The 27,385-nt window shown below is 45.5% G+C and overlaps 2 protein-coding genes across 7 annotated transcripts in view; one reads left to right on the top strand and one right to left on the bottom strand.

Moving 5' to 3' along the window:
- Positions 1 to 708: 708 nt before the first annotated feature.
- Positions 709 to 27,385, bottom strand: part of CSAD (cysteine sulfinic acid decarboxylase) — a 27,340-nt gene continuing 663 nt past the window's right edge. Inside the window, exons 1-15 of one of the 5 annotated variants that reach the window (XM_029955720.1) lie at positions 27,019 to 27,333; positions 11,868 to 12,004; positions 11,489 to 11,615; positions 11,314 to 11,404; positions 10,852 to 10,958; positions 10,305 to 10,420; positions 9,738 to 9,817; positions 9,382 to 9,436; positions 4,163 to 4,279; positions 4,019 to 4,083; positions 3,639 to 3,720; positions 2,996 to 3,195; positions 2,747 to 2,798; positions 2,514 to 2,603; positions 709 to 1,636 (exon numbers count right to left, since the gene is read on the bottom strand). In XM_029955720.1, coding sequence (XP_029811580.1) covers positions 1,463 to 1,636; positions 2,514 to 2,603; positions 2,747 to 2,798; positions 2,996 to 3,195; positions 3,639 to 3,720; positions 4,019 to 4,083; positions 4,163 to 4,279; positions 9,382 to 9,436; positions 9,738 to 9,817; positions 10,305 to 10,420; positions 10,852 to 10,958; positions 11,314 to 11,404; positions 11,489 to 11,615; positions 11,868 to 11,993 — 1,482 coding nt within the window. In that variant the 5' untranslated portion in view covers positions 11,994 to 12,004; positions 27,019 to 27,333 and the 3' untranslated portion in view covers positions 709 to 1,462. Of the gene's footprint in view, positions 1,637 to 2,513; positions 2,604 to 2,746; positions 2,799 to 2,995; positions 3,196 to 3,638; positions 3,721 to 4,018; positions 4,084 to 4,162; positions 4,280 to 9,381; positions 9,437 to 9,737; positions 9,818 to 10,304; positions 10,421 to 10,851; positions 10,959 to 11,313; positions 11,405 to 11,488; positions 11,616 to 11,867; positions 12,005 to 12,254; positions 12,347 to 27,018; positions 27,334 to 27,385 lie in introns of those variants that run through there. The other 4 variants (XM_029955719.1, XM_029955721.1, XM_029955723.1 and 1 more) reach the window with 4 other exon arrangements.
- Positions 26,871 to 27,385, top strand: part of ZNF740 (zinc finger protein 740) — a 10,331-nt gene continuing 9,816 nt past the window's right edge. Inside the window, exon 1 of one of the 2 annotated variants that reach the window (XM_029955725.1) lies at positions 26,871 to 27,123. The gene's annotated coding sequence lies outside the window, so the exon portion shown is untranslated. The remainder of the gene's footprint in view (positions 27,124 to 27,385) is intronic. The other variant, XM_029955724.1, reaches the window with a different exon arrangement.

Here is a 27,385-nt window from a genome sequence, read left to right as displayed (position 1 = left end):
TCTCAACATACAATCAGCCCATTTTGCTTTCAATTGTCACTAAAGAACAATTAATTGCTATTCCACTTTCATATTTCCTACTAAAGATTTAAGAAAAAATTTTCCCTATTTTTACCCTCTCTTACACTTGCCTTTTTAAAAAAATTCCCAATCTCTATTATCTGGTTGAAAAGTAACAAACTTCAAGAAGGACAGATACCATATGTTTTCACTTATAGGTCTAACGGGAGAAACTAACAGAGGACCATGGGGAGGGGAAGAGGGGAAAAAGAATTAGGGAGAGGAAGGGAGGCAAATCATGAGAGACTTTTTTTTTAATGTTTTATTTATTTTTGAGAGAGAGACAGTGTGAGCAGGGGAAGGTCAGAGAGAGAGGGAGACACAGAATCCAAAGACAGCCTCCAGGCTCTGAGCTGTCAGCACAGAGCCCAATGCGGGGCTTGAACCCACGAACAGCGAGATCATGACCTGAGCCAGAGCCAGATGCTCAACCAACTGAGCCACCCAGGTGCCCCAGACTCTTGAATACTGAAAACAAACTGAGGGCTGAAGGGGGAGGGGGAGAGGGGGAGAGGGGGAGGGGGGTGATGGGCATGGAGGAGGGCACTTGTGAGGAAGAGCACTGGGTGTTATATGGAAACCAACTTGACAATAAGCTATAAATTAAAAGAAAAAAGAAAAGTAAGAAACTTCAAAACATACCAAAAACAGAGTTGAAGTTTTAACTTTATTATTTCCCTATTATAAAAGTTATGCATATTCATTATATAATAAAAGGGGAGTAGCACAAAAGGTATAGAGAAATTAATTATAAATTGCTTATAATCCCATCCCAGGGAAAAGTGTTAACATATGGCATATTTCATTTTATCAGTCTTTTCCCTATGTGTGTTTGAACATAGCTCAGCTATTACTATATATTAAGTCCTATATCCAGCTTTTTAAATATAACATTATATATGTTATTATGTGTTATATATTAAAATCACTTTTTCTCATATCAATAAAAATCTTACTCTTTTTATGTTCTTATTCTTTTATGTTACAAATGTAAGATGTTTGTAAACATAATTTTAATGGCCGAGTAACATTCCATCATGTGAATGTATGGCAATTTAAATATTCTCCTAACAGCATATATATTTTCTATTTATTTTGAAACAAAGAGCATGAGCAGGGGAGGGGCAGAGAGAGAGAGGGAGAGAGAATGCCAAGAAGGGTCTACACTGTCCACACGGAGCCCAATGAGGGGCTCAAATTCATGAACCATGAGATCATAACCTGCGCCAAAATCGAGTCAGATGCTTAACCGACAGAGCCACCCAGGCACCCCAATAGCAAATACTGAATAGGAGAGTCAGTTAACATTGTTAAGATCACTCTGCTCTTGACAACACAGGAAGGGAGCACATGGAGGCAGGGAGGGTGAGGGGGGTGTCGAGGCCAGCAGCGAGGAGGAAGCTCAGAGGTCCTGGCCTAGCCGTTCCAGCTCATTGAGAAGGAAGTCCATATCAGCCCGGGTCAGCGCGGGGTTGGCCACAACCACACGGAAGAAGTTGCCCCGGGTCCCATGGGGCTGGTAGCCAATCATCATGGAGCCCTCCTTCACCATGCGCTCCTTGAGTATTGGGGCCACCTGTGGAAGGAGTGAAGAGAACCCTGCGCTGCAGCCTCAGGTCCAGGCTCCCCGAGATGCATTTCCCTCTCTCTCAACCACCTTCCAGAGGGCGTCCTCATTGCTCAGCTTCTGTCCTTGGCCCCAGTTCACCTCTCCCACCACATCCAACCTGCTTGGCCTTCTCTAGCTTCTTCATCACTTCCTACCCTACTTATCTCCAACTTGTCACACAGGCCACTTTCTGCCAAATCCTGATTGTTCCCTGACTCCCAAAACTGCTTTAGTCCAACGTCTAGCCTTCAGTGTCCTTAACACCTTCTTCTCCTCTCTCTGAATTCCTGGAATGGTTGTGATCTGTACCCTGTAATCTACCATGTAATTTATAAGATTTTATCCAACATATTGGTTTCAAATAGGTAGCTCTGGTTTTCTAAATAGCTCCTTAAGGGCAAGAACATTCTTGTCCTTTCAAACCATCCTCAGCATCTAGTACCAATCTATCCTCAGGGACCAGGACATGGCATATCTCCTTTTCTCTAAGAGGCCTGTCTGCACTGGGCTTATAGAGCTGTTCTGTCCCCAGCATCAGTGAATAAGGCCTCAAGTGTCTGTCCTGGGCCTGAGCACTCAGCAAACTCCCACAGACTACGTACTGGTGACTTCTCCCATAACATCTCTGTCTTCCTTTTGCTTTCCAAAAACACACCTTATTCCCCATCCCCACCCCCACAGAAATGAGGACAAGCTGGTGTCTTCCAGTTCACGGCCCCACCTCAGGAGCAAGACTAGCAAAGGGACCTGCTATGCCACTCACAGCCAGTAGGGGGAAGAAACACACCAGATGCGTCACCATTCCCTCAACTGGGTTAACCAGGGCCAGAAAGAGAGAGCCTACCTTAGCCAGCCTTTCACTGTAATCTGGGCTCTCCTGCTTCCCCCGAAGGCTGGGGGGCACGAACCAAAAACACACGTTGACAAACTCAGGCTGGGAGGAAGGAGGGAGGAGAAGGTGTGAGCTATGGAAGGGGGGATGATCCCCTCTCACTGCTCCTCTTCAGCATCAGGACTTTGTGACAGACTGAGGGAGGAGGGGGCCAGGGGGATGCCAAAGAGCAGAGTTGGTCATACCTCTATGACCAACTCAAATCCTTCTCGCTTCTTCAATTCTTCCACCAGGTACCTGGAAACAGAGAGAGTGAGATCACAAATGGAGAAGGAAAAGTAGAGATACAGAAACAGAAGAGACCCAGACAATGAGCCAAGAGACCCTGAGGGCAAGAAAAACGTGAGGTGCAGGGGTGAAGACGTGGGGGTGGGGGCAAGATGAGACTGGACAGGACCCTGGGAAAGAGGACCGGAGACTGCCGCCACTCCTACCGGGCAAGGGCAAAGGCCCGGTCCACACGCCGCTCCAGCCCTTGCCCGCCCTGCGCCTTCCACATGAGCCACAGCTTCAGACAGTCCACACGGCGGCCACATTGCACCACCTTGTCTCCAGTGTCCAGTGCCACGTCGTAGAACTTGTCCTGCTGGAAGAGGTAGCTGGCCTGGGCGCCATGGCAGCGCCTGAGAAGGTTCTGTTGGGGAGAGCAGGGGCAAGACTGTCAGACCCCACTCTCTCCACCAAGGCTTCTTCTAGAGCTGGGTGGGCGGGGGCGCGCTGTGCCTTAGCTCAGCCCACCCATTCTGTCCCTGGCACCAGGCGGAACTCCTGAGAAGGCTGCCAGCTGACCCAGGCCCCTTTCTCCGGGTGTACTCCCCACCCCCAGGGTTCTCCCCAGGCTCAGCCCAGGATCCCTTTCATTACAGCTTCAAGCTGCAAACATTTTCCTTTGCATGAAGACCGGCCACAAGTGGGGGCGGGGGTAGGGGTTTACTACAGTGGATTAGGGGGATTGCTTCAGATGGGACGTGGAGGAGGACACAGTAAGGCCAGGACCCTCTCTAAGGGGGGCCAGAAAGGAAGACAGAGGTCCAGAGTGAGAGGCGGGGTGAGGACAGGGGCAGGGGGCAGACCCACCGAGGTGTCCCGGAGAAGCAGAGCTGAGCACTGCAGGCCTGCTGTGAGCAGTTTGTGCGGGTTCCAGGCCACGGAGTCAGCCCTGGGGTGGGCACAGCAGAGCTAGAGCAGCCGGCTCCTCTTCAAGCTGCCCAACCAGAGCTCCCCCTCTCCTCCACATCTCCAGTAAAGGGGGCGTTAGTCTCACGCCAGCCCAGCAGCCAGGAAGAACTCCCAGGGCTGACACCTGACCTCCCAGCCCTGACATCTGACCTCCCAGCTCGTCTGCCATCTCTCCAACCCCCTCCCACCAACCTCCTTCCCTCATTCCCTAGTCCAGGACTAGTCCCTGGATCAAGGATTTGAAGAGTGGGATTCAGGAAGTAGGTGGCCGTATGCACCTCTGGATCCCATCCAGGAGATGTCTATGTGTCTGTGACAACAGGACGCTCCCACCCCAGGCAGCCTGTGGAGCAAAAGGAATAATGTTGGCCTTGGCCTTGGCTCGGCCCACCCCACCCCCCTCAGGCCCCAGTCCCACTCACATCCACATGGAGCCATAGCCCATGATGCTGGCACACATCAGCAATTTCCTCCAGGGGGTCAAAGGCCCCCAGCACGGTAGTGCCAGAGGTAGCACTAACCAGGAATGGCACAGCACCCTGTGGCAAAAAAGTGGGGGTGGGTGGGGAGAGGCTGTGAGGGTATCGCAAAAGCTACCCAGAGGGGCATCTGGGTGGCTCCGTCGGTGAAGCATCCAACCCTTGATATCGGCTCAGGTCATGATTTCACAGTTCATGAGATCGAGCCCCTTGTCTGGCTCTGTACTGATGGTGTAGAGTCTGCTTGGGATTCTCTCTCCCTCTCTCTCTGCCCCTCCCCCACTTTCTCTAAAAACAGATAAATAAAAACATTTTTAAAAATTGGGGCACCTGAGTGGCTCAGTCAGTTAAGTGTCTGGCTTTGGCTCAGGTCATGATCTTACAGTTTGTGAGTTTGAGCCCTGCATTGGGTTCTGTGCTGACAGCTCAGAACCTGGAGTCTGCTTTGGATTTTCTCTCTTTCTCTCCCTCTCCCTCTGCCTCTCTCTTTCTCTCTCTCTCTCTCTCTCTCTCTCCCTGCCCCTCCTCTGCTTGTGCTCTCTCTCTCAAAAATAAAAAAAACATTAAGGGGGAAAAAAAGCTACCCAGAGCCTGGTGATGAGGCCATCTCAAAACTTTTATTGCATGCCTGACCTAAGCCCTTTCAACCTTACAAAATGATACTGTCTTCCTTAATTTGCGGATAAGGACACTGAGATTCAGAGGTATTAAGAAATTTACCACCAGGCTGAAGCTCCAGAGAGATGGAATTCAATCCTAGGTTTATCTGCTGGTCTATTTCCAAATGTCATATGCTTTTAAAAAATGTTAATGTCTTGCTGGAAGGTCAAAATGCTACTTAAAAAATTCTAACACTACAAAAGTTTGTTAAGAAATTGAATTTTTATTTTAAAAAATATCACAAAGAAAAGCCCAGCCCTATATGGCTTCACTGATGAATTCTATAAAACATCTGAAAAAGAATTGATACCAGTTCTTCACAAAAAATTTCAAAAAACAGAAGAGGAACACTTTTGAATTCATCCTATATTACCCTGTTACTGAAACCAGATAAAACATCACAAGAAAACTACAGATGATATCTCTTTGAAAACAGACATAAGAAACTACAAAACACTAGCTAATCAAAATCTGACACATATAAGGGGTGCCTGGGTGGCTTAGTCAGTTAGGCGTCTGACTCTTAATTTCAGGTCAGGTCATGATCTCGTAGTTCATAAGTTCAAGCCCCATATTAGGCTTTTTGCTGTCAGCGCAGAGCCTACTTTGGATACTTGGTCTCCCTCTCTTTTTGTTTCCCTCCCATTCGTGCTCTCTCTCCCAAAAATAAATTTTAAAAACTTAAAAAATCAGCAACATATAAAAAATTATACATTATGACAAAAGTGATTTGTCCCAGGAGTGCAAGCTCAGTTTAGCATCCAAAAATCAATTAATGTAATATACTTATTAACAAAATAAAGGGAAAAACCACATCTCAATAAACACAGAAAAACATTCAACAAACCCAACACTTCTGTTTGATAAAACTACTCAAAACTAGGAGTTGATGGGAATGTTCTCAACCTAATAGAGCGCAGCCAAACAAACAAACAAACAAACCCCAACTAACATTGTACTCAAGACTAAAAGCCTTCCCCCCACAATCAGGAATAAGACAAGGATGTCCAACATTATACTGAGGGTCTACCAGGGCAATTGGGAAGAAAATAAAGTAAAAAGCATCCAGATTAGGAAAAAGGAAAAAAGTGAAACTATCTCTACTTACAAATAATATAATACTGTATCTAGGAAGTCCTACAGAATCCATAAAAAAATCTATTAATATTGAATTCAGCAAGTTTTCAGCATATAAGATCAATATTAAAAAGCCAACTGTATTTCTATATATTAGCAATGAACAATCCAAAGATAGAATTAAGAAATCAATTTCATTTATAACACTAAGAGGACTAAATACTTAGGAATAAATTTTAAAAAGCAGTACAAAACATATACTCTGAAAACTAGAAAGCATCATTGAAAGAAACCAGAAAAAGGTCTAAATGGAAAGATATCCCATGTTCGTGGAGCTACTAATTGAACACAATGCCTATCAAAGTCCCAGTTGGCTTCTTAGCAGAAACTGACAAGCTGATCCTAAAATGCATATGAAAATTTAAGGGACCCAGAATAGCTGAAACCATCTGGGAAAAGAACAAAGTTGGTGGGTTCATACTTCTTGATTTCAAAACTTACTACAAAGTCATGTCAGTTAAGGCAATCTTTTCTATAGTATAGATGTGCAGATCAATGGAACAGAACTGAAAATCCAGAAATATCACCTCACATTTATGGTCAACTGATTTTCATCAAGAATGTCAACATACTTTATTGGGGAAAGAATATTCTTTTCAAAAAATTGTGCTGGGACAACTGGATATCCACATGCAAAAGAAATTGTTATCATATATAAAAATTAACTCATAATAGATTATAGAACTAAATGTAAAAGGTAAAAATATAAAACTCTTGGGTACCTGGCTAGCTCAGCCAATAGAACATGCATCTCTTGATCTCAAGGTCAGGAGTTCAAGCCCCACATTGGGTGTAGAACTTACTTTAAAGAACACACACACACAAACTGGGGCGCCTGGATGGCTCATCATTTGGTTAAGCATTCGACTTGGGCTTAGTTAATGATCTCACTGTTCCTGAGTTTGAGCCCCACATCAAGCTCTGTGCTGACAGCTCTGAACCTAGAGCCCCCTTCAGATTTTGGGTCTCCCTCTCTCTCTGCCCCTTCCCCACTTGCTCTTTCTCTCTCTTTTTCAAAACTGAACATTACAAAAAAATTTTTTTTAAACTTAAAAAAATATAAAACTAGGCAGGCCAAAACACATAAATAAATTAAATGAAAACAAAAATATAAAACTCTTAGATAAAAATATAGGAATAACTCTTCATGAGCTTGGGATAGACAAAGGTTTCATATATATGAAACCAAAAGCACAAGCAGCCAAAGAAAAATTAGATAAATTGGATCTCATCAAAATCTAAAACTTTTCGCTTCAAAGGACACCATCAAGGAGGTGACAAGACAACCCACAAGATGGAAGAAGATATTTGTGAGTCACATATCTGATAAGGGACTTCTATCTAGAACAGATGAAGAACGCTTACAACTGAAAAACAAAAGACAACCCAATTAAAAACTGAGCAAAGGATACAAATATACATTTCTCCTAAGAAGTTCTACAAATGGCCAATAAATATATGGCAAGATGCTCAACTTCATTAGTCATCAGGGAAATGCAAATCAAAACCACAGGGAGATAACACTTCACACCCACTAAAATCAAAAAGAGAAATTAAAAAACAAACAAACAAATGAACCAATTAAATAATGGGCAGGGGTGCCTGAGAGGCTCAGATGGTCGAGTGTCTGATGTAGGTCATGATCTCATGGTTCGTGGGTTTGAGCCCCACATTGGACTCACTGCTGTCAGTGCAGAGCTTGCTTGGGGTTCTCTCTCGCTCTCTCTCTCTTTCTGCCTCTCCCCTGTGCATTCTCTCTCTCTCAAAAAAAAAAACAATAACAATAACAAACAATAACAAACTGTTGGACATTAAAATTTTTTTTAATTTTACACTTTGCTCTGATGTACAGAACTCTAAGCATTTGTGATATGATTAAGAGAATAAACCCTAGCAGCCGGACTCTGAATCAGTGGAGAGATATATTTAAAATTTGTAGAGATAGGGGCACGTGGGTGGCTCAGCAAGTTGAGCGTCTGACTTCAGCTCAGGTCATGATCTCCCGGTCCATGGGTTCAAGCCCCACGTCAGGCTCCATGCTGACAGCTCAAAGCCTGGAATCTGCTTTGGATTCTATGTCTCCCTCTCTCTCTGTGCCTCTCCCACTTGGCTCTGTCTCTCTCTCTCTTTCTCTCCTTCAAAATAAATAAACCTTAAAAAATTTTAAAAAGAAAATGATCAAAGCCCATTTAAAATAAATAATTAAAAATAAAATTTGTAGAGATGGGGCGCCTAGGTGACTCAGTCACTCAAGCATCTGACTTCAGCTCAGGCCATGATCTCATGGTTTGTGAGTTTGAGTCCCGCATCAGGCTCTGTGCTAACCCCTCAGAGCCTGGAGCCTGCTTCAGACTCTGTGTCTCCCTCTCTCTCTCTGCCCCTCCCCCACTTGCACTTGTCTCTCTCCCTCTCTCTCTTTCAACAATAAATAAACATTAAAAAAAATTTAATAAAAAATAAAATGAAATAAAATTTGTAGAGATGTGCCAAAAGGCAGAGCATAGGGAATACAGTCAATGATACTGTAATAACTTGTACTGTGACAGACGGCAGCTACACTTGTGGTGAACACAGCAGAACACAAACTTGTCAAATCACTATGTCATACACTTAAAACAAATGGAACATTGTGTGTCAACTATACTTCAATTTAAAAAAAAAAATATATATATATATGGGTACATGCACAGGCAAAGCATTTGAACATTCAACTTACCAAGAAGCTATAAAGATAGCAAAGAAGCACATTAAAAGATACTCAACATCATTAATTCTTAAGGAAATTTGATCACAATGTGCTATCAGTACATAGTTATTAGAATAGAAAACCAACAAAAACAAAATTAAAAATCCCTCCAAATAAAAAAAAAAAAAAACCATTGTATAAAAAGTGCCAAAATGCCCTCCTAGATGGCCACAGTGATTCACACGGGCCCCCAGTGCAGCGGGGGTTGCTGGGGCCTCCATACTTCCCACTGCTCAGAGCCAGCACAAGCCTCACCACTGGCCACCACGTCCTCTGGGCTTCTCCCAGCACAGAGCCTCCCAGCTCACAGAAACCTTCCACACTGCACTTAGCCCCCCAACATCTTCCTTCTGGTGCTGCCTTGGAACTCCACTCAGTGACTCAGGCCTGCTCCTGTCTCTTGGGATCCGGTCCTGCCTATGGGTCTCAGCAAAGTCCCTGAGAGCAGCACAGAGTCCTTGCTCCTGAGGCCTCCCACCGATCACTTTAGCCCATGGGGAAGATGGGCACAGAGGTAAAGAGGGAAGAGCGGTGTAATCCGTGGATAGAGCCTAGAGAACCATCCAAGAAAAGACCAAGGAGTTCTGCTCCACTGTCCCAGTACCCCTCGCTCACTCACCTCAGCCTCAGCCAGACTGATCTGCCTCTCCAGATCCTCAGGAATCATTTTCCCTCTGGAAAAGAAAACTGAGTGGGTAAAGAAGTATTAGGTTTTCTCAACTAAAAAGCAGACCTGTTGAGAACAGGGTAATGTGGGGTTCATTATGCAGAGTCCACAACATTGATTTTTCCCTAAAGGGGGTAAGCAAATCTCAGAGGACAGAGCGAGACACTGGTAGACAGAAGTGGCAATCCTGTAGGAACGGAGGGGAGAAAAGCCTGCTTGGAGCACGGGCTTGAGGCCAGAACTTCTGGCAGCAGGAAGGTACACTGTGCCAGGCTGGGTCTGAGCCATGTGGACAGAAGGACCTTCACCTCTCATCTGTCTTGACTATTCGGACACTGTCGGTGCCAAGTCCCAGAAAAGCAGCTCCCTTCTTAATGGAGTAATGACACTGTAGAGAAAGGCAGATGGCAGATTAGGCTGGGGGCAAGAGGGCAGGGAGGATGGGGACCAGAGGAGAGACTGGTAAATGTGTGAGCCACAAGAGATGAGACCCCATAGGCTGGGGCTTCTCAAGAGCTCATGTGCCTCCAGATCACCAGGGTGTCCAATTCAAATGCAGATTCAGATTCTGTATATCTGCGCTGGGGCCTGAGATCTTGCATTTCTGACCAGCTCCCAGTTGATCCTGATTCTGCTGGTCCACAGAACACACTCAGTAGAAAGGATGTGGACGATGTACACTGCACTCATGGTCCCTTTCACTATCTTCAGACAGAAGACAAGGTGAACGGAAACCTTTACTCAGGTCCCTTGATTGGAAGAAAGCACCTCTGCCTGGGGGCAGGCTGGCCCCAGAAGAGATGGGTCTGGGCAAGCACACTGGCTGGCTCAAGATTAGAATCAGGAGCTCAGGGTAGGTCTGAGCCTCTTCCCACCTCCTTTGATGTGAAGAGCACCAGGGGCGGCAGTCCCCGGAGGCCCCTCTGCTTGCAATCAGGGTAGCGCTGATAGCGGGCCAGGTTCATAGCATACATGTTGGAGATGGAGCCACCTGTCACAGGGAGAGTGACAAGAGGGAGGAGCAGTGGGTCAAAACTGGAGCTTGCTTCCCCTGACCTCTCCACCCAGGAGAACGGATCAGAAAAGCATGAGAGATTGTCTTCCAGGGCTCCGCAAATGGCCTGCTGACAATGCAAAATAGCCCCAGTATCCGCAGATCCCCCTGACTGCTCCCCTCCACATCCTGGGCTGACCCAGGACGGTGCCTCCCCTCCCCAGAGCAGGCACTGGAGTGCTGATCCCATGCACTGTTTGGCAAATATAAGGATACAGAGGACTGGGCAGCTTCTCTCTGGTTTGGCCAGAGCCCAGCTGGAGAGGAAACAAAGGAGTCACCTCTCCCTGCCAGCACAAAGCAAGAGAATAGTGGCGGAGGAGGAACCCTCAAAAAGGCCAGAGAGAGGCCCCCTCCTTCTCACATACCAGGGCAGAAGATCCCATCCCCAGAGTTCCAGCCCACTAGGGCCCGGAGTTTCTTCAGCACTTCTTCTTCCATGAGTACGAACACGGGGGCGATTTCATAAGTGTACCTGCCAGGAGAGAGAGAGGGATGAGAAGGGAAAAGGGGAGGATGAGCTGGCCAGGTCAGACTCCCAGAGGAGCAGGGAAAGGAGGTGGAGACATTGAAGGAGAAAAGGTCCAAAGGGAGGAATGAGCTGGTGACAAAGAGCCAGGGAAGCAAGCATGAGGTAAAACTGGGGTCAGCAGGCATGGGAAGGTTGGAGGAAGGGAGTCCAAAGGGTACAAGGAGAAAAACTGCCAGCAGAGATGCCAGAAAGCAGGGGGCAGGAGTGGGAAACACCATTCTCCTCCTTCCCCCAGGGGTATATCTTCCCCAAACCCAATCTGTTGTATGGTGTTGGAAGGGGCCTCGGGAAGACTCACTGGCTGGTGTTGAGGCTCTCAGTGACAATGCGCCCGGCCAGAGCATGGGGATCCAACCCTGAGAAGAGCTGGTTGAAGAAGTGCGGGTGACCTGGAGAAGGGAAGTGGGGGGCTCAGAGTGGAGCCGCAGGGTGAATGACTCTGGCCACTCCTCCCGCCACAGCCCAGGACCCACATGTCTTCACGCTATAGCGGATCACCGCCTGGCACCGTGCCAGGATCTGCTCCGACGCCTCGCCCTGGCTGCGCAACTCCAGATCCAGAAGGCGCTTCAACTCCTCCGGCTCCTTCCACTCGCAGACCTAGCAAGAGAAGTGGGGGATTCTGGGGGCTTGTCAACACTCCACCGATGGGCTACCCGATCTACATCTCAACTTGGACTGAGAATGAGTCAGGAACATTTCCAAAGCAACTCATGAACAAGGGTAACGACGGTGTGACCCAGTATAGAATCCCTGAGGCACACAGTGAGACAGTGATGAATTCCGGGGAGAAGCCTGGTGGGTGGGAGGAGGACAGTTCTGAGCCCGGAGGAGGAGGGGAAAAGGACCCACCTTCTCCGAAGCACTGGTCCCTTTCCGAATGACCTCATCCACAACAATCCCAAACACATCCCGGAGCAAGGTTTCTGCAACCACGGGGTCCCCATCAAGGGAGAAGAGTGGTTTAGAGTCAGCCATCAGGATAAAATCTGTGAGCAAAGCAAGAGTTATTATTCCCTCCTCAGCCTAGGTACCCAACCTAGACCTAACCAGCAAGAATCCCAACCCCCCATAACAGGCCTATGGCCCCAGTCCTGCAGCTCAGTCCCAGCCTTCACTGTAAAGACGAAAGCAAGTGAGAGACCAGAGAGAAAGTCAGTAGCAACAGGAGGAAGGTTTGTGGTGAGCAGGTGGAAACTCGTGGCCACTGCCCACCTAAGGCAAAGACAAGAGGCTTACCTTTCCACTCAGGTCTCTGTTCAAGTGAGCCAGAGGTAAGGCACACGACTGACTTTTTGAGTGTTAGGACCAGGATGGCAGAGGAGGTAAGGTATTGGCAGTAGTCACATGACCATGAGATCATTCTCATGACCTTTGTCCTAAAGAGAACTTACAGAGTTGGGATAAGGGCAGCTGGTTAATTCCCTGAATAATCATTAGCTGAAATGAAGAAGGGGGAGATGAGATGAAAGGCAAAAACATTAACATCAGGGTTTAGAGAATAGCCAGCAGGACTAGAGAATCAGAGGGCTGAAGAGGGACCTGGCAGCCACCACAATGACCACAGCCCACAGCAAGGACATGGAGACTGTTTGGCAGGGAGGTGAGGGCAGTGGGGGCAGGAAACTGCTGCATGTGACCCTGGAGTCTGAGGGGGAGGGAACCTGAGAGAGATAGGGGTTATCTCTCTGCATCCCAACCCCCAGAGGCTTTTCAGAACCATCCTGATTTCCAAAGTCCTCTCCTAGAGCAGGAAGAAAAAGGGTTATGTTGATGACACATTTTGTTAAACAAGTGTCATTCTGTGCCTTGCAGGTTGAGTGCTCGACACACAGAAAGCAGCTGTTTGAAGTGAGCACCAACTGTGTTCACAACAGGGTGCTGGGATCTGAGAAAGCCTCCCTGTCCGGTAGGAGGACGCAGATGCACATGCAACAGCCACAGCCCAGGGCAGGCTAGATGCGGACCCCAAGAGCTATTGAAGAAAAGAGGAGATGGATGGCGGCTGTAGGCTGGGGAAGATCTGCAGTGGGACTGGGGCTAAATCTTGAAAGTGGGCAGGAAAAAATGGATTGGTGAAAGCGGGGAAGAAAGGCATTTGGGGGTCGGGGGCTGCCATGAGCTAACATGGGAAAAGAGTATGGAAGGTCAATGAAGGCGCCCGGCTGGCTGGAGGGAGGTCTGCAAAGATGATACGGGAGCAAAGGCAGGGTGGGCAGGGTTGCATGAGATTATGGGGAGGCCTGAGTGCCAGCAAGGCCCAAAGATCTGGATTCTATCCTGCAGAAAACAGGAGGTCACTGAAAGACTCTGTGGCAGGGAATAATGTGATGAAAGTGAAGCTCCGAAGACTGGTATCTGGCACAGGGTGCAGAATTAACAGGGTTTTTCTGTAAACCAGGCAAGAAGAGATCCACATTTCAATAAGGGTGGTGTGGGTAGGAAAGGATAGAGGAATGAGGAGGTCAGCCCAAAGCTCTGATGAACTGCTAAAACAGAAAGATTCAAGAGTCAGGGTACAGCTAAAGCCTTGTGATGTGCCCCATTACCCATGAGAGAGAATGTTCAGAGAGATGGCCAGGGAGAGAGGGGAAAAACCAAAGCTTAGGAACCCCCACCCCAAATGAGGGGGCGAGAGGATCAAGGAAACATGAAGACAAACCTTCCTCAAAGTGGGCTGCTCTGATCTAATCCACAGCCGCTGGACCCTTGCACTAGTTGAAAACACAGGTTCAAAGGACCGAAGTGGTCCCACCATTAAACTTTTCCTCAGAGACTGGGTTTAGGGAAAATAGGAGAGCTGACCCAGGACTTGTGAATGAAAGAGTCAATCCTTCATCAATGACACTTTAGCTCCCCTAACTGGTGGCAGCAGTGGGATGTTTGGTGGAATGGCTTGAGGGAGAGAAGCAGAGAAAGACAGTACTTCCCATATGCCACTCTCTGTATTTAGTATGTATTGCCATCATCTTTACAACCATTTAGGGTAAGTTTATTACCCACTGTTTAAAAATTTTTTAACTTTTTTTTGAGGGGGGTAGGGCAGAGAAAGAGAAGGAGACAGAATCCGAAGCAAGCTCCAGGATCTGAGCTGTCCACACAGAGCCCAACGCAGGGCTCGAACTCACAAGATCATGACCTGAGCCAAAGTCAGATGCTTAACCAAATGAGACACCCAGGCGCCCCTATTATCCACATTTAAAGGTAAGGAAGAGGTACTATGTGTATCACTTGTTGAGATCACGCAGCCAGCACGTGGCCAAGTTGGTCTGAACTCACATATGTCAGGCTCTGAAGCCCCTGCTCCTAACCATCACACCCAACTGCCTCTCACATGGCTCTCTGAGGCACTGATTTTGCTGTGGTGCAAAGACCACTGGGCCCGGAGTGAGGGCACTTCAGGGCCTCAGTTTCTGTAAAATAGGGGGTTTTCAAGAGAGAATCCGCAAGGCATCTGCTGGTGTTCACAGGAACTCAGGCTGGTTGATAGAGCAAGCAGGCCAGGGAAGACTTTTCAGTCGCAGTGGGTTGCAAGGGGTTTGTAAGGAGGGAACAGCTGGTGAGCAACAAGAGACTCCTGGCAGGAGGGAGGCTTTTCCCAAAGTTCGGAAGAGAGGGTCTTCAGGAAAGACTGTGTGTGGCTCCGCCTTCCCAGCACCCACTTCACCCATTCCACCTCCGCCACGGCTCAGAAATTAAATATGGAGGTGAGGGCTTTTAACACTCCCAGTTTTCCTCCAGGGATAAATGGAGAGGTGAGACATCACCACCCTTGTTCCCCATACACAATCCTGATCCTGTCCTGGGTACCTGAGAGAAAAGGGGAAGGACCCCTGCCTGCAAAGAGTTTTTCTTTTTAAAAGGAAGAAGGACAAAAGCAAAGAAACATGAATGGAGTTAGGGATAGGGACTTAGCCCCTGGCTGAGAAGATGCTGGTAGGACCAAGTAGGTTTGTTAAAAAAAAATTCACAAGTTTCTTCCGACTTCATGAGATCTCTAGTCCATCGATTCCTCTAGTCATCAACTCCCGCCTACCTGTATTCCTTTCACTTACACAACCTAGATTGTATGTTCTGTCGTTTCAACCACTCTTTGTACAAAATCCTCAACTCTCTGACCCTTTTGGTGTTTCCACCAAATCCACCCGGTGAAACCCCAATCCAATTGGCCAGTCCTTGTCTTACCAAATCCACCAGGACTACTGGATTCTACTAGTAAAAGCCACTCACCCATTCAAGTCAATGTCACTGTAAATTTATGGTTTCTGCACTCATTCCAGTTAATCGCAGCAGATTAAACACCTACGTTTACCACTTCCTTCCTGAAACTCCACTAAACTTACATCAGTGGAATTTTAAAGCCAGGAGAATAAACCAAATGAGAAGGGAGACAAGAGGTGAGAGATGTCAATAATCACAGAAGATAGAAAGCAGATGAGAAGTGGTGACTGGTTTAGCAAATGGCACAAAGTCAAAAGCAGTGTGTCCACAGAGGGCCATGCCAATGGGAAACGAGCTGGTTCTCGGGGCAGAAGCCCAGTAGGGCTCAGGAACTGAAAACACCCACCATTTGGAAGGCAGGAAGGAGTTGTGTACGTTTGTACAATGAACAGTTAGACCCTCACTCTCCTCCCCCAACCTATTCAGCCAGGCAACTCCCCTTCTTTCCCCCCTACTTCCAAAGAAGCGGGAGGTTTGTTTTCAAGAGAATATGAAACAGGTAGGGTGGGACTTAGGGAGACCAGGACTTAGAGACTTGAAGCACAGCAGGTAAGCATGAGGCACTGCACTGAATGCAGGAGGATTAGGAGGAATTACTATCAAATCAACTCCTTTCTCCTAACCAGCATTCAGAACTAGTAGCCAGGGGTGAACTTTCCAGGGCCAGGAGACTAGAGGATTCCCCTCCAGAGAAACTGACCTCGACAGCCCCAGAGAAAAGGCCTCCTGAAGCTCTTATTTCAGTCTTCACCTGATCACCTGGTCAGTAGTGCCCACAAGTCAATATGGCCTATCCATGCACGTGGCCTTCTAATATGCCTGAGTGCCTCCCTCTTCGATGGGAGCAGCCAGCCAGCCAGAGTTACCAGACCCTTGAGGAAAGCCCCTAACCTGAACCACAGAGGTGAAAAGACAAACTGAAAAAAGGCATTTGGTGGAAGAAGAGAAATGCAGGGAGCAGAAGAAAGCCTCAAAATTTCAAGAAGATATTGTATTCATTAAAAAATAGGTCACCCTCAAAAAGGAATACTCAGAGAACATGAAGAAGCTCTAGGATTTAAAAAATATGACAACTGAAATGAAAAATTAGAAATAAAAGGAAGCCAAGAAAAATCACACAGGAAGATAAAAATATAAAAAGATGGATAAAGAAAAGAACTTTAGATCAATCCAGAAGGCCCATAGTTGAGTAATAGAAGTTTCAGAAATAGAAGGGGGAAAAAAGGAGGAAGGAAGTCAAAGACAGCTGTTAAGAACAGAAAGCTAGATTGTAAAGATCCACTGAATGATGAAAACAAAGACAGATTATAATATTATTTTAGAACAATGGAGGAGCTGAAGACTTCCAGAGATACAACAAAACAAACAAACCAAAACCAGGTCATAGACAAAAGACAAAGAATCGGACTAAATCAAATACCTCCAACACAGGAGAGAGGGGAAGGGAATCCCAGGGGCTGTAATGAAGGCAGGAACTATATTCAGAGGATAAAAGCACTCAGTTTTGTGTTATCTGCCCTCTGGATTCCCCCTCACTCCTTTCCTCCTTCTCTTCCTCCCTTCTTTTCCTCCCTTTCTTCTTTCAGTATTTGTTCAGTATCTAGTACATGCCAAGCACTTTGGTGGCTTACAGAGATACAAGAGAGAGCAAAAGACCATAACCCTAGGGTCACCTGGCTGGCTCAGTTGGTGATCCCAAGCCCCATGTTGGGCATAGTGCTTAATTGAGAGAGAGAGAGAGAGAGAGAGAGAGAGAGAGAGAGAGAGAGAGAGAGAATGGCATAGCCCTGTCCTCATGAAGCTCACAGTCTTAAGCAAGGTCACTGGTGAGCCAACTCTCATGCACAGAGGTGGTTTTGTTTGGCTTGTATATTATGTTTTGTTTGTTTATTTACTAATCTCTAGGCCCAATGTGGGGCTCAAATTCACCACCCCAAGATCAAGAGCCACATGCTCTGTCAACTGAGCTGGCCAGGTGCCCCTGTTTTAAAACTTTTATAAATTTTTTCAACATTTTATTTATTTTTGAGAGAGAGAGAAACAGCATGAGTGTGGAAGGGTCAGAGAGAGAGGGAGACACAGAATCAAAAACAGGCTCCAGGCTCTGAGCTGTCAGCACAGAGCCTGACGCGGGGCTTGAACTCACAAACCATGATCTGAGCTGAAGTTGGCCACTTAACCAACTGAGCCACCCAGGAGCCCCTAAAACTTTTCTCTTTTTGAGAGAAAGAGAGAGACAGCATGAGCAGGGGAGGGTCAGACAGAATCTGAAACAGGCTCCAGGCTCTGAGCTAGCTGTCAGCACAGAGCCCGACTCGGGGCTCAAACCCACGAACCGTGAGATCATGACCTGAGCCGAAGCTGGACGCTTAACCAACTGAGCTACCCAAGCACCCCATCCCCTAAAACTTTTAAAAATGATTGCCAATACTGAAACTTCCAGCTTCTCATGAAAAAAAAAAAAATCAGAAGGCCTGGCAACACTGGGCCCGAATTAATAGCAACAATCACCTGTACTTGGAGTTGCCCCTTTTATTATTATTGCAATTTTGCATTCACTGTGCTTTCTTTCCGATTTTTATTTTTGAGTAAGTACTATCTTCAGGTAGTTCAAAAGTCAAAATATACAAAAATATTAGCGGTGAAAAGTCTAATTCCCAACCCATTCCATGCACCCCATCCCCGCACTCCACTCCCGTAGGTAACCATTTCTAATAGTTTCTTAGGTAATCTTTCCGAGTTTTTACTGTAAATACTAACAAATGTGAATATGTATTCTTATCTTCTTTTCACACAAACGATAGCATATAATCACTGGTTTGTACCTTGCTTTCTTTCAGTTAACAATATATAGGTGATCTTTTAACAGTATATACGGAATTTCTATATTCTTTTTTTAAAGTTTATTTATTTTGAGAGAGAGAGAGTGTGTGCACGCAAGGGGGGAAGGGGTGGAGAGAGGGGTAGAGAGGGAGAGAGAGAGGATCCCAAGCAGGCTCTGCACCATCAGCACAGAACCCAATGCAGGGCTCAAACTCTCAAATCGTGAGATCATGACCTGAGCGAAAGTCAAACACTTAACCAACTGAGCCACTCAGGCGTCCCTATTCTTTTTTAAATAGAACAGTTTTATTGAGATATAATCTACATATCACAAAACAAACCCCTTTAAATGGCACATTTCAGTAGGTTTTTTATATGGTAACAAAAATGTGCAACCATCATCACTAATTCTCGGGCACTTTCATCATCCCAAAAAGAAACTCATCAGTGGTTATGCCTCATTCTCCATTTCCCACCCCCTTATACCTCCAGCCACCACTACCTATTTTCTGCCTTTACATATTTGCTTATTCTGGACATTTCATATAAATGGAAACATACAATATATGATCTTCTGTGACTGGTTTCTTCTACTGAACATAATGTTTTCAAGGTTCATTCATTTTTATAGTATACATCAGCCCTTCATTCCCTCTTAGAGACACATAATATTCCATCACGTGGATATACCACATTTTATTTATCTATTCACCAACTTATACTCTTTTGGGTTGTGCCTACCTTTTGGCTGTTGTGAACAATGCTGCTATGAACATAAATGTACAAGTTTTTGTGTGGGCACATGTTTTCAATTCTCCTGGGTACGTACCTGGTGGTGGAATTGCTGGGTCATATGGTAACTCACATGGTGTTTTACTTTTTGAGGAACTACCAAACTGTTTTCCAAAGTGCCGGTACCATCTTACACTCCCATCAGTAATGTATAAGGGTTCCAATTTCTCCAAATCCTTGACAGACTTACTATTACCTTTTTTATTACAGCCATCTGCATTTGTAATTTCGATAAGGATTGCCAATTTCTGCAGAGTAGCAGTATACGAAAGTGCCTGCATTCTTAGCCTTAGTGGCAGAGTATGCTGTCAAACTTCTGAATCTTTTTAATTTGAAGAGTAAAATATGATATCTTAGAATTGTTTTACTTTAGTTGGACGTCTGCATTAGTCAGTTTTGCTGTGGTAACTAATGGCTTCAAAATCCCACTGGCTTGCAACAACAGAAGTTTATTTCTCTTTCATGGTTTCCATTGGTGGTAGGGTTGGCTCTAGTTCTGATTCATGTGCCTTTATTCCACAACCCAAGATGAAGGAACAGCCCCTATCTGGGACACAATGTTCTCACGGCAGAAGGAAAGGAACAAAAGGCAGAGAAAACCACACAACGACCCTTGTAAATTCTGCTGATACCTGGCATATGGCACATCTGCTCATATCCCATTGACCAAGGCAAACCCCAGGGCAGCGGGGTGAGGATGTCTATTTCTCTCACAGGAGGGGTAAGCTCATGGCAATGGGTGAAGATGTGAGCTCTCATCACAAGGCCATTGGACATAGGCCCTTAAAATTTTGCATTCTGTTTCACCTCAGTCCATATCAGCCCGCCTCATTCGTCTACATTACCTGTCTGGCCCTGTAGATATCCAAGTTGAAACCACTGGTCTAAAGGCTTCCTGTCCTTTTCCCTCAAGGCTACCCTCTTGGGTATCCCCTCACTTCATCAACTCTCCTTCCTACTACTTCTTTCTCATAGCATTTTAAATTGTTTAAACCAGGGGGCGCCTGGGTGACTCAGTCGCTTACGTGTCTGACTTTGGCTCAGGTCATGATCTCATGGTTCATGAGTTTGAGCCCCGCATCAGGCTCTCTGCTGACAGCCTGGAGACTGGAGCCTGCTTTGGATCCTGTGTCTCCCTCTCTCTCTGTTCTCTGTCCTTTCCCTGCCATGTTCTGTCTTTCCAAAATAAACATTAAAAAATTACTTAAAAAGTAAAAACAATTGTTGAAACCTCACATGTTCCCACTGCAGCCACCCCCTCGTCACCACCAACCTTCCTAAAAGAGCTGTCTCCACGCCATCTTCACTCTCTCTCCTCTCACACTTTCCTCAGCCCACCGTGTAGCTTCCACCTTCGAAGCCACCAAGAACTCCTGAATCCGATGGGCACATATCACCTTTATCCTAACAACATTTTCTTTCGCTGGCTTCCCTTGGATTACCACAGACCATTTCTCAGTTCCCTTTGTATTTTCACCTCCCCTGGCCCTCCCTGAAATGCTGAAGTCCCTCAGGGCTCTGTCCCAATGCCTCTTTGACCTGTAATCTGCACCACTCCCTAGATAACTGCATCTGTGTTTAGGACTACCCACTGGGAGCTCCTCCATCCCGGACCTCTCTCCTCAGTCCATGTCCAGGAAGCCACCTGCCCGACTTAGAAGTCTCATGGGCACTTCACATTCAGTAGGTCCAAAACTGAACTCAACATCAGCCCTCGCAAACACACTCTTCTTAGGTTCCCTGGTTGGATGAATGGCAACCATCTTCCACTGGTTACTCAAACCTAGATTCTGACTGATCTCCTGCCTCCTCATCCTTGACTGGTTTTTTTCATTTAATCTTCAAATATTGTCACATCTTTCTCTCAATCAAAAACATCAGCGTAACAGTAAAACCTGGATAAAGCTTCACTTGTAAAATTCCTTTCCTTAAAAAAAAAAAAAAACTTTAAAGGGAAAATGGTGTCTTTATAATGGAGAAATCTGGTGGACACCACCTTACCCAACTGATCAAGGTAACATCACCAATAATGGGACAGACTGACGTAACAGGCCTTCTGATGTGAGGCATTGAGAAGCACTCAACATTTCTGCCAAAAATGGATAACCTGAATCTAATGGTGAGGAAATAGGTATATCTAAATTGAGAGTATTTCTACGAAACAACTAACTTGTTATTTTCTTTTAATGTTTTCATTTATTTTTGAGAGAGACAGAACATGAGTGAAGGAGGGGCAGAGGGAGAGGGAGACTCAGAATCTGAAGCAGGCTCCAGGCTCTGAGTTGTCAGTACAGAGCCTGATGTGGGGCTCAAACCCACAAACCATGAGATCTGAGCCAAAGTCAGACACTTAACCGACTGAACCACCCAGGAGCCCCAGTAACTTGTTATTTTCAAAAATACAACGTTGTGAAAATCAAAGAAAGACTGAGGAACTATTCCAGAAATAGAGACATTACAATCAAAAGGAATGTGCGAGGGGCGCCTGGGTGGCTCAGTCGGTCGGTTAAGCGGTTATCCATCCAACTCTTGATTTTCGCTCAGGTCATGATCTCTTGGTCATGAGATTGAGCCCCACTTTGGGCTTAGCACAGAACTCAGAGCCTGCTTGGGATTCTCTCTCTCTCCCTCTCTCTCTGCTCCTTCCCCAATCCTATTCTCTTTCTCTCTCTCTTTCTCTCCCCCTCTTTCAAAAAAAAATTGTTTTAAAAAAGGAATGTGTGAACTTAAATCAGCTCCTGGATAAGGAAGAAAAAAACCTGCCATGAAGAACATCATTGGAACAACTGGTGGAATCTAACTATGCATGGCATCATAAATATTAGTATTTGATCAGTGTTAAATTGCCTGAACTTGATCACTGGATTGTGGTTATATAAGAGAATATTCTTACATATGCGGAAACATTTAGCAGAAGAGGAAAATGATATCTGCAACTTTCTCTTAGGTCAGAAAAAGACAACACTGTATGCATCTACACGCATTTTTAGAAGAATAACAGCTTTATTGAGATATGATTCACATACCAGAAAGTTCACTCTTTTAAATTGTACAATTCAGTGGGTTTTTTTTTTTTAGGATATTCACAAAGTTGTATGTCGTTCATACTTTTTAATTCCAGAATATTTTCATCACCCCAAAGAGAAACCCCATACCTATTAGCAGTCATTCCTCATGCATTTTTAAAAAGACTTTAAAAAGATGGAGAAAGCCTTCAAAATATTAATTATATTTATTCCAGGATATTGGGATTATAGATTAATTTCATTTTCTTAATTTTTTTATGTTTATTTATTTTGAGAGAGAGAGAGAGAGACCATGCTCACACAATGGGGTAGGGGCAGAGAGAGAGAGGGAGAGAGAATGCCAAGCAGACTCCACAGTGTCAGCACAGAGCCTGACATGGGGCCCGATCTCACGAACTGTGTGATCATAACCTGAGCCAAAATCAAGAGTCAGATACTTCACTGACTGAGCCACCCAGCTGCCCCATTTTGATTTTCTTATTTATACACCTATACTTTTTAGAAACCTTATATGATAACTTCATATTACTCATGTAATTAATATAAAGGCTATTTTAAATCAACAAGAAAGATTAAGGAATTTAAGGAGCAATAAGAACTCCAAAATATAAAAAATCACCAGGCTCAAGAATGGTTTCCCAACTTCTTGATCCACTATCATTATAAAGGTCTAACTGGTGACAAAGGTAGCCAGCCATATAGTGCTCATTTCTACGACACAGCCCAAAAGGCTCTCAGAGAGTGAAACGGGTTCAGCTAGTTCAGCAAACATTGACTCAGTACCTGCTGGGGGCAGGGGAGGGGCTGTATCTGCCCTGTGAGCTCCAGTTGACACACCAGTAGGGAGGTGGACAGGCAAAATAAAGGCTCACTTGCCACAATAGAGTGGAATGCTCACAAGGAAAGGCAGGGCTGGTTAATTCTGCTCAAATGGCCCTGGGCAGCCTTCAAAGGGAAACCGGTCAAGTCTTCAAGTCTTCAAGTCTTCAAGGCAATAAAGAGCTGGTGCAGGAAAAGACTAATCAGTAATCTGTGGTGATGCGATTTGAGTAACTGATAGCGTAGGCCTGAGGGAAGAGGAGTGTGAAAGAAGCTAGGGAAGTCAGGCAGGAGGAGGCCTGCCTGGGGCAGTTTCTTAAAGCACTTTCAGCTAGGCTAATTGTTAGAAAGTGACACCACCAACCTCTGTACTGTCCACCTGCTAACAAATCCCATGGACTCAATACCCACATCCAATCCTCCTTATATGTACAGTGACTTCTCTCCTTCTAGATTGTGAATTCCTGAGGGGTTAAGGTCTTATCTGTAAGGAAAGCACTCAATATAAAACAGGCACTCAAAAAAAAAAAAAAAAAGGTAGTTTTCATCTTCCCAACTCTCCACCCTCTTCCCCCAAGGTCTTGCAGAAAGGCGCTCAATAAACATTTGGGTGAATCGACCAACTATTTCCAGGTACTGAAAAATAATGCTGCATTCCACTTACATTTGATTTGCATCGACCAAAAATCTGTATTAATGATAACTTAGAAATTTTGCAAGGTTTTCTTTTTTCTCAAAGCCTTCTTATCTGTGACCTCACTTGATCACGGCAGTAGTGCCAGAAATTAGCCTGAAAGGTATGTATTTATTCACCCCAGTTTTCAAGATGAGGACTCTCAGTCCAGAGTTAATTTGTTCAAGATTACAAAGGTGACACGAAGCAAGCCTATATCTCTGCTAGGCTAGTACCTCTCCTGCTACAGTACTGATTACTCTTAAGTCTGGTCTTTCTTTCTTTCTTTCTTTTTTTAACATCTTTATTTTTTGTGAGATAGAGACAGAGGGTGGGCAGGGGAGGGGCAGAGAGAGAGGGAGACACAGAATACAAAGCAAGTTTCAGGCTCTGAGCTGTCAGCACAGAGCCCGACATGGGGCTTGAACCCACAAACTGTGAGGTCATGACCTGAACTAAAGTCGGCCGCTCAACCAACTGAGCCACCTGGATGCCCCAGAGAGACAGACGTAGGAAAGCGTATGGGGGGTGGGCTATTAAGGAGGGCACTTTTTAGGATGGACAATAGGTGTTGTATGTAAGTGATGAATCACTGAGTTCTACATCTGAAACCAATATTGCACTGTATGTTAACTAAATTGAAAGAAAGAAAGAACAGAAATATTTTTATAATCTTTTTTTTAATTTTTTAATGTTCTTTATTTATTTTTGAGAAACAGAGAAAGACAGTGGGAACAGGGGAGGGTCAGAGAAAGAGGGAGATACAGAATGTGAAGCAGGCTCCAGGCTCTGAGCTAGCTGTCAGCATAGAGCCTGATGCGGGGCTTGAACCTACGAACCATGAGATCGTGACCTGAGCCGAAGCCGGACGCTTAACCGACTGAGCTACCCAGGCGCCCCTATTTTTATAATCTTGAGGTGGCATCAGAGAAACCCGAAAGCCACAGGCAGATCTGACTACGTATAACTTGTAAAATTCTGTGTATAGAAAGACCCCATTAAAGTGGTTAAAGATAACTCATGGCTTTATACCCCCCACCTCATCATTTTACCCACTCTATGTTTTCCAAAATGATTTTTGCTCTCCTTGCAATTACTCTTTTCCATGACAATTTTTAAATCAGATTAAGTTCCATGCAAAGTCTTATTCTAATTAGAATTTAACTTAATCTACAGCAAAAACTTATGCTGCTACACAAGTCTTTCTATTCACCAACATGGTAAAACTCTTCATTTAACTAAGACCTTTTTGTCTTTCACTAAGACAGTCTGATTTTCTTAATATATGACTTGTGGTTTCCTGTTAAATTTACTTCTAGAAATGTAACATTATTGAGGGCACCTGGGTGGCTCAGTCACTTAAGCATGTGACTTCGGCTCAGGTCATGATCTCAAAGTTTGTGAGTTCAAGCCCTGAGTGGGGAGCTGTGCTGACAGTTTTATCTTCCTCTCTCTCTCTCACCCTCCCCCACTCATGCTCACGCACTCTCTTTCTCTCTCAAAAGTAAACAAACATTAAAAAATTAGAAATGTAATGTTCTTACTGTGAGATTATTTCATGACATTTTTGTGATTAGTTATTGTTCTTATATTTGATATATACAATTTTTATCTGTTAATTTCACATCTGGCCATGCTGCTAAATTCACTAGTTTTAGTATTTTGTCAACCAATTCACTCTCTAGATGAATATATCATATGAAAATAAGGAGACTTCTCAATGGCCAGGAGCTCCAGTAGAATATTAGTTTTGATGGTAAACATTCCTGTCTTATTCCTATTTTTGATAGGAAATTTCAAATAATTTCACATAAAGCGTAACTTTCTCTAAAAAGGGGGAGGGGGCTGAAAGATAATTGGAAAACTAAGAGAAAGTATTTTAAATGCATATGATAAGTAAACAGTTAATATAACTTAGAGGAGCAACAGAAGTTGTCAACTCAACTATTAGTGACATGCAAGTTTAAACAATGAAATTACTATATACCATCTATCAAATTGGCAATTGCACTAAAAATTCTTAGTATCCCAAATTGCTATGTTGTAGGAAATAGGGACATTCAACTTTACAGAATTAAAATTTTAATCGCACATATCCTATCTACAAATCTGTAAGTGCAAAAGGGTAATTATATAAGGATGACCCTTAGGGCACTGTTTATTAAAAAAAAAAATAGTGGAACTAACCTAAATGTTCATCAGGAGGAGTTCAGACAAATCAAAGTACTAATATAAGTTCGAATATTATGCAACAATTGTTAAAATGTTAAAGAACTTAGATCTCTACAATGTAGCACTTGTGTCCTGCACTGTAGGTGCTCAATAAATATACCCTTGATGAAAAAAAATTTTTCTTGTATGAACACAGAAAAAAAGACTGGAGGTGTATTTGCTGAACTGATAAAAGTGACTATCCCCAGGACCATAGGATAGTAAAAGAGGACACTTAACATTTGCCTTTTATTCTTGTGTGCGTGTGGACTGTCAGAATAGTATGAGCTAATTTTTTTAAAGACTGATTTCTGATGACGTTTCTCTATTTTATCTCAATTTTATCATAAATGTAAGAGCACAAAGATTTGCTCTCAAGGACTCAAAACATGAGGTGCTCAGGGAAATGAAACCTGTGTACAAAGAGTAGTTGGGAATTCCTGTATTCTTTCATAATTATAATTTTCTCTTGATATTTCAATTAATTCTTCAAAACTCACAACCTGATAGCACCTATAGCATAAGTTGAGACATAATGGAATTGACATTTCCTTCCACTAAGTACGCTTGACATAGTCCATCTTTAGCGGGACCTCTCCCGAATAGCTAAAGTTGGGAGATTTTGAAGAAAGGCTCAAGTTTCCATTTTTCTAACGCCGGGCCCAGGGGCCACCCTGCATTGCCAAGTCTCTAATGCAACTACAGTCTTCTACTGAGGAGAGTCCTATGGCTTCTTCCTCCAGACGAGGAGACCAATGCCAGAGGCTGGAAAGTATGGAATGAAGGAATAATCGGTATAAGGTAACCAGACTAGCCTCGGGGTGCGCAGTGTGTGTACAAGGCAGAAAAGTGCAAAGTTAACTCTTCGCCCAGCTGACTGGCGGCCCTAAAATCTGCAGAGCTGGGCCTGATAGAAAACTTAAGACCTCCGAGCTGGGCCTGATAAAAAACTCAGATAAAGAGGATCTCAGCCGAGTTAAGTGGAAAGCACGGGTACAAACTATTCAGGCTCTATTTGGGGCGGCAGGCTGAGAAGCGACACTGAAAACGTCCCCGGAGAGACTGACGGCGCTTTGTCACGGGGCCTTAAACAGCCCACCCAGCAAAACCCAACAAACAGCTCCCGGAGAACGTCACGTCGCGGTCTTCGTTCCTGCCCTCAGCCAATATGGCCGCCAAGGCGCGCCCATACCATGACGCACGCGCCGTATCGCCGGTCTTCCCTCTTCCCGTCCTTCCACGCGCCGACACCGCCCACTCACCAGCAGCAGCACCCCGCCTCCCCTCCCAGCGTCCTCAGCCTCACCCCCTTTCTGGCTGCTCCCGCCGGTCCAGGCTTCGAGCCCGGAAGTAGATATTGCGGCTCGGCCGAGAGGACGAGGGGGAGGGGGAAGTACTTCCGGGGAAACGGGCCCCGGGTTGGTGTTTGTAAACTTGCCTCGGTCCCGGCAGGGCAGCGGCGGCCACGGGGTTGGCACGGTGCGCTGGGACCTGGAGGAGGCGCCGCGCGCCGAGGGAGACTGCGGGAGGCCGCGCCTGTCAGGTAGAAGCACGCCTCAGGGAGCGCAGCGTCGTCCGGGCCGGCGGCAGCGCCTCAGCAGCTCGCAGGCCGTGGGGCGCCGCGCGGGAAGGGGGAGGGGAAGGGAGGAGGGGCGCGTGGCGAAGGGAGGGGGCTCGCCGGAGAGGGGAAGGGGCCGCGCGCGCGCGCGCGTGCACCGCCCCCTGCCCGCCAGTGCAGCCGCGTCGCCGGCCCGGAGGAGGGGGCTTGTTTGGCGGGGACGCGGGCGCGAGCACGCACCTCGCGC

The sequence above is a fragment of the Suricata suricatta genome, chromosome 10 (genome assembly GCF_006229205.1).
Source record: "Suricata suricatta isolate VVHF042 chromosome 10, meerkat_22Aug2017_6uvM2_HiC, whole genome shotgun sequence".
In the NCBI taxonomy this organism is placed as follows: domain Eukaryota; kingdom Metazoa; phylum Chordata; class Mammalia; order Carnivora; family Herpestidae; genus Suricata; species Suricata suricatta.
Note: the sequence above shows the minus strand (reverse complement) of the source record. Positions and strands in the feature narration are given on the sequence as shown.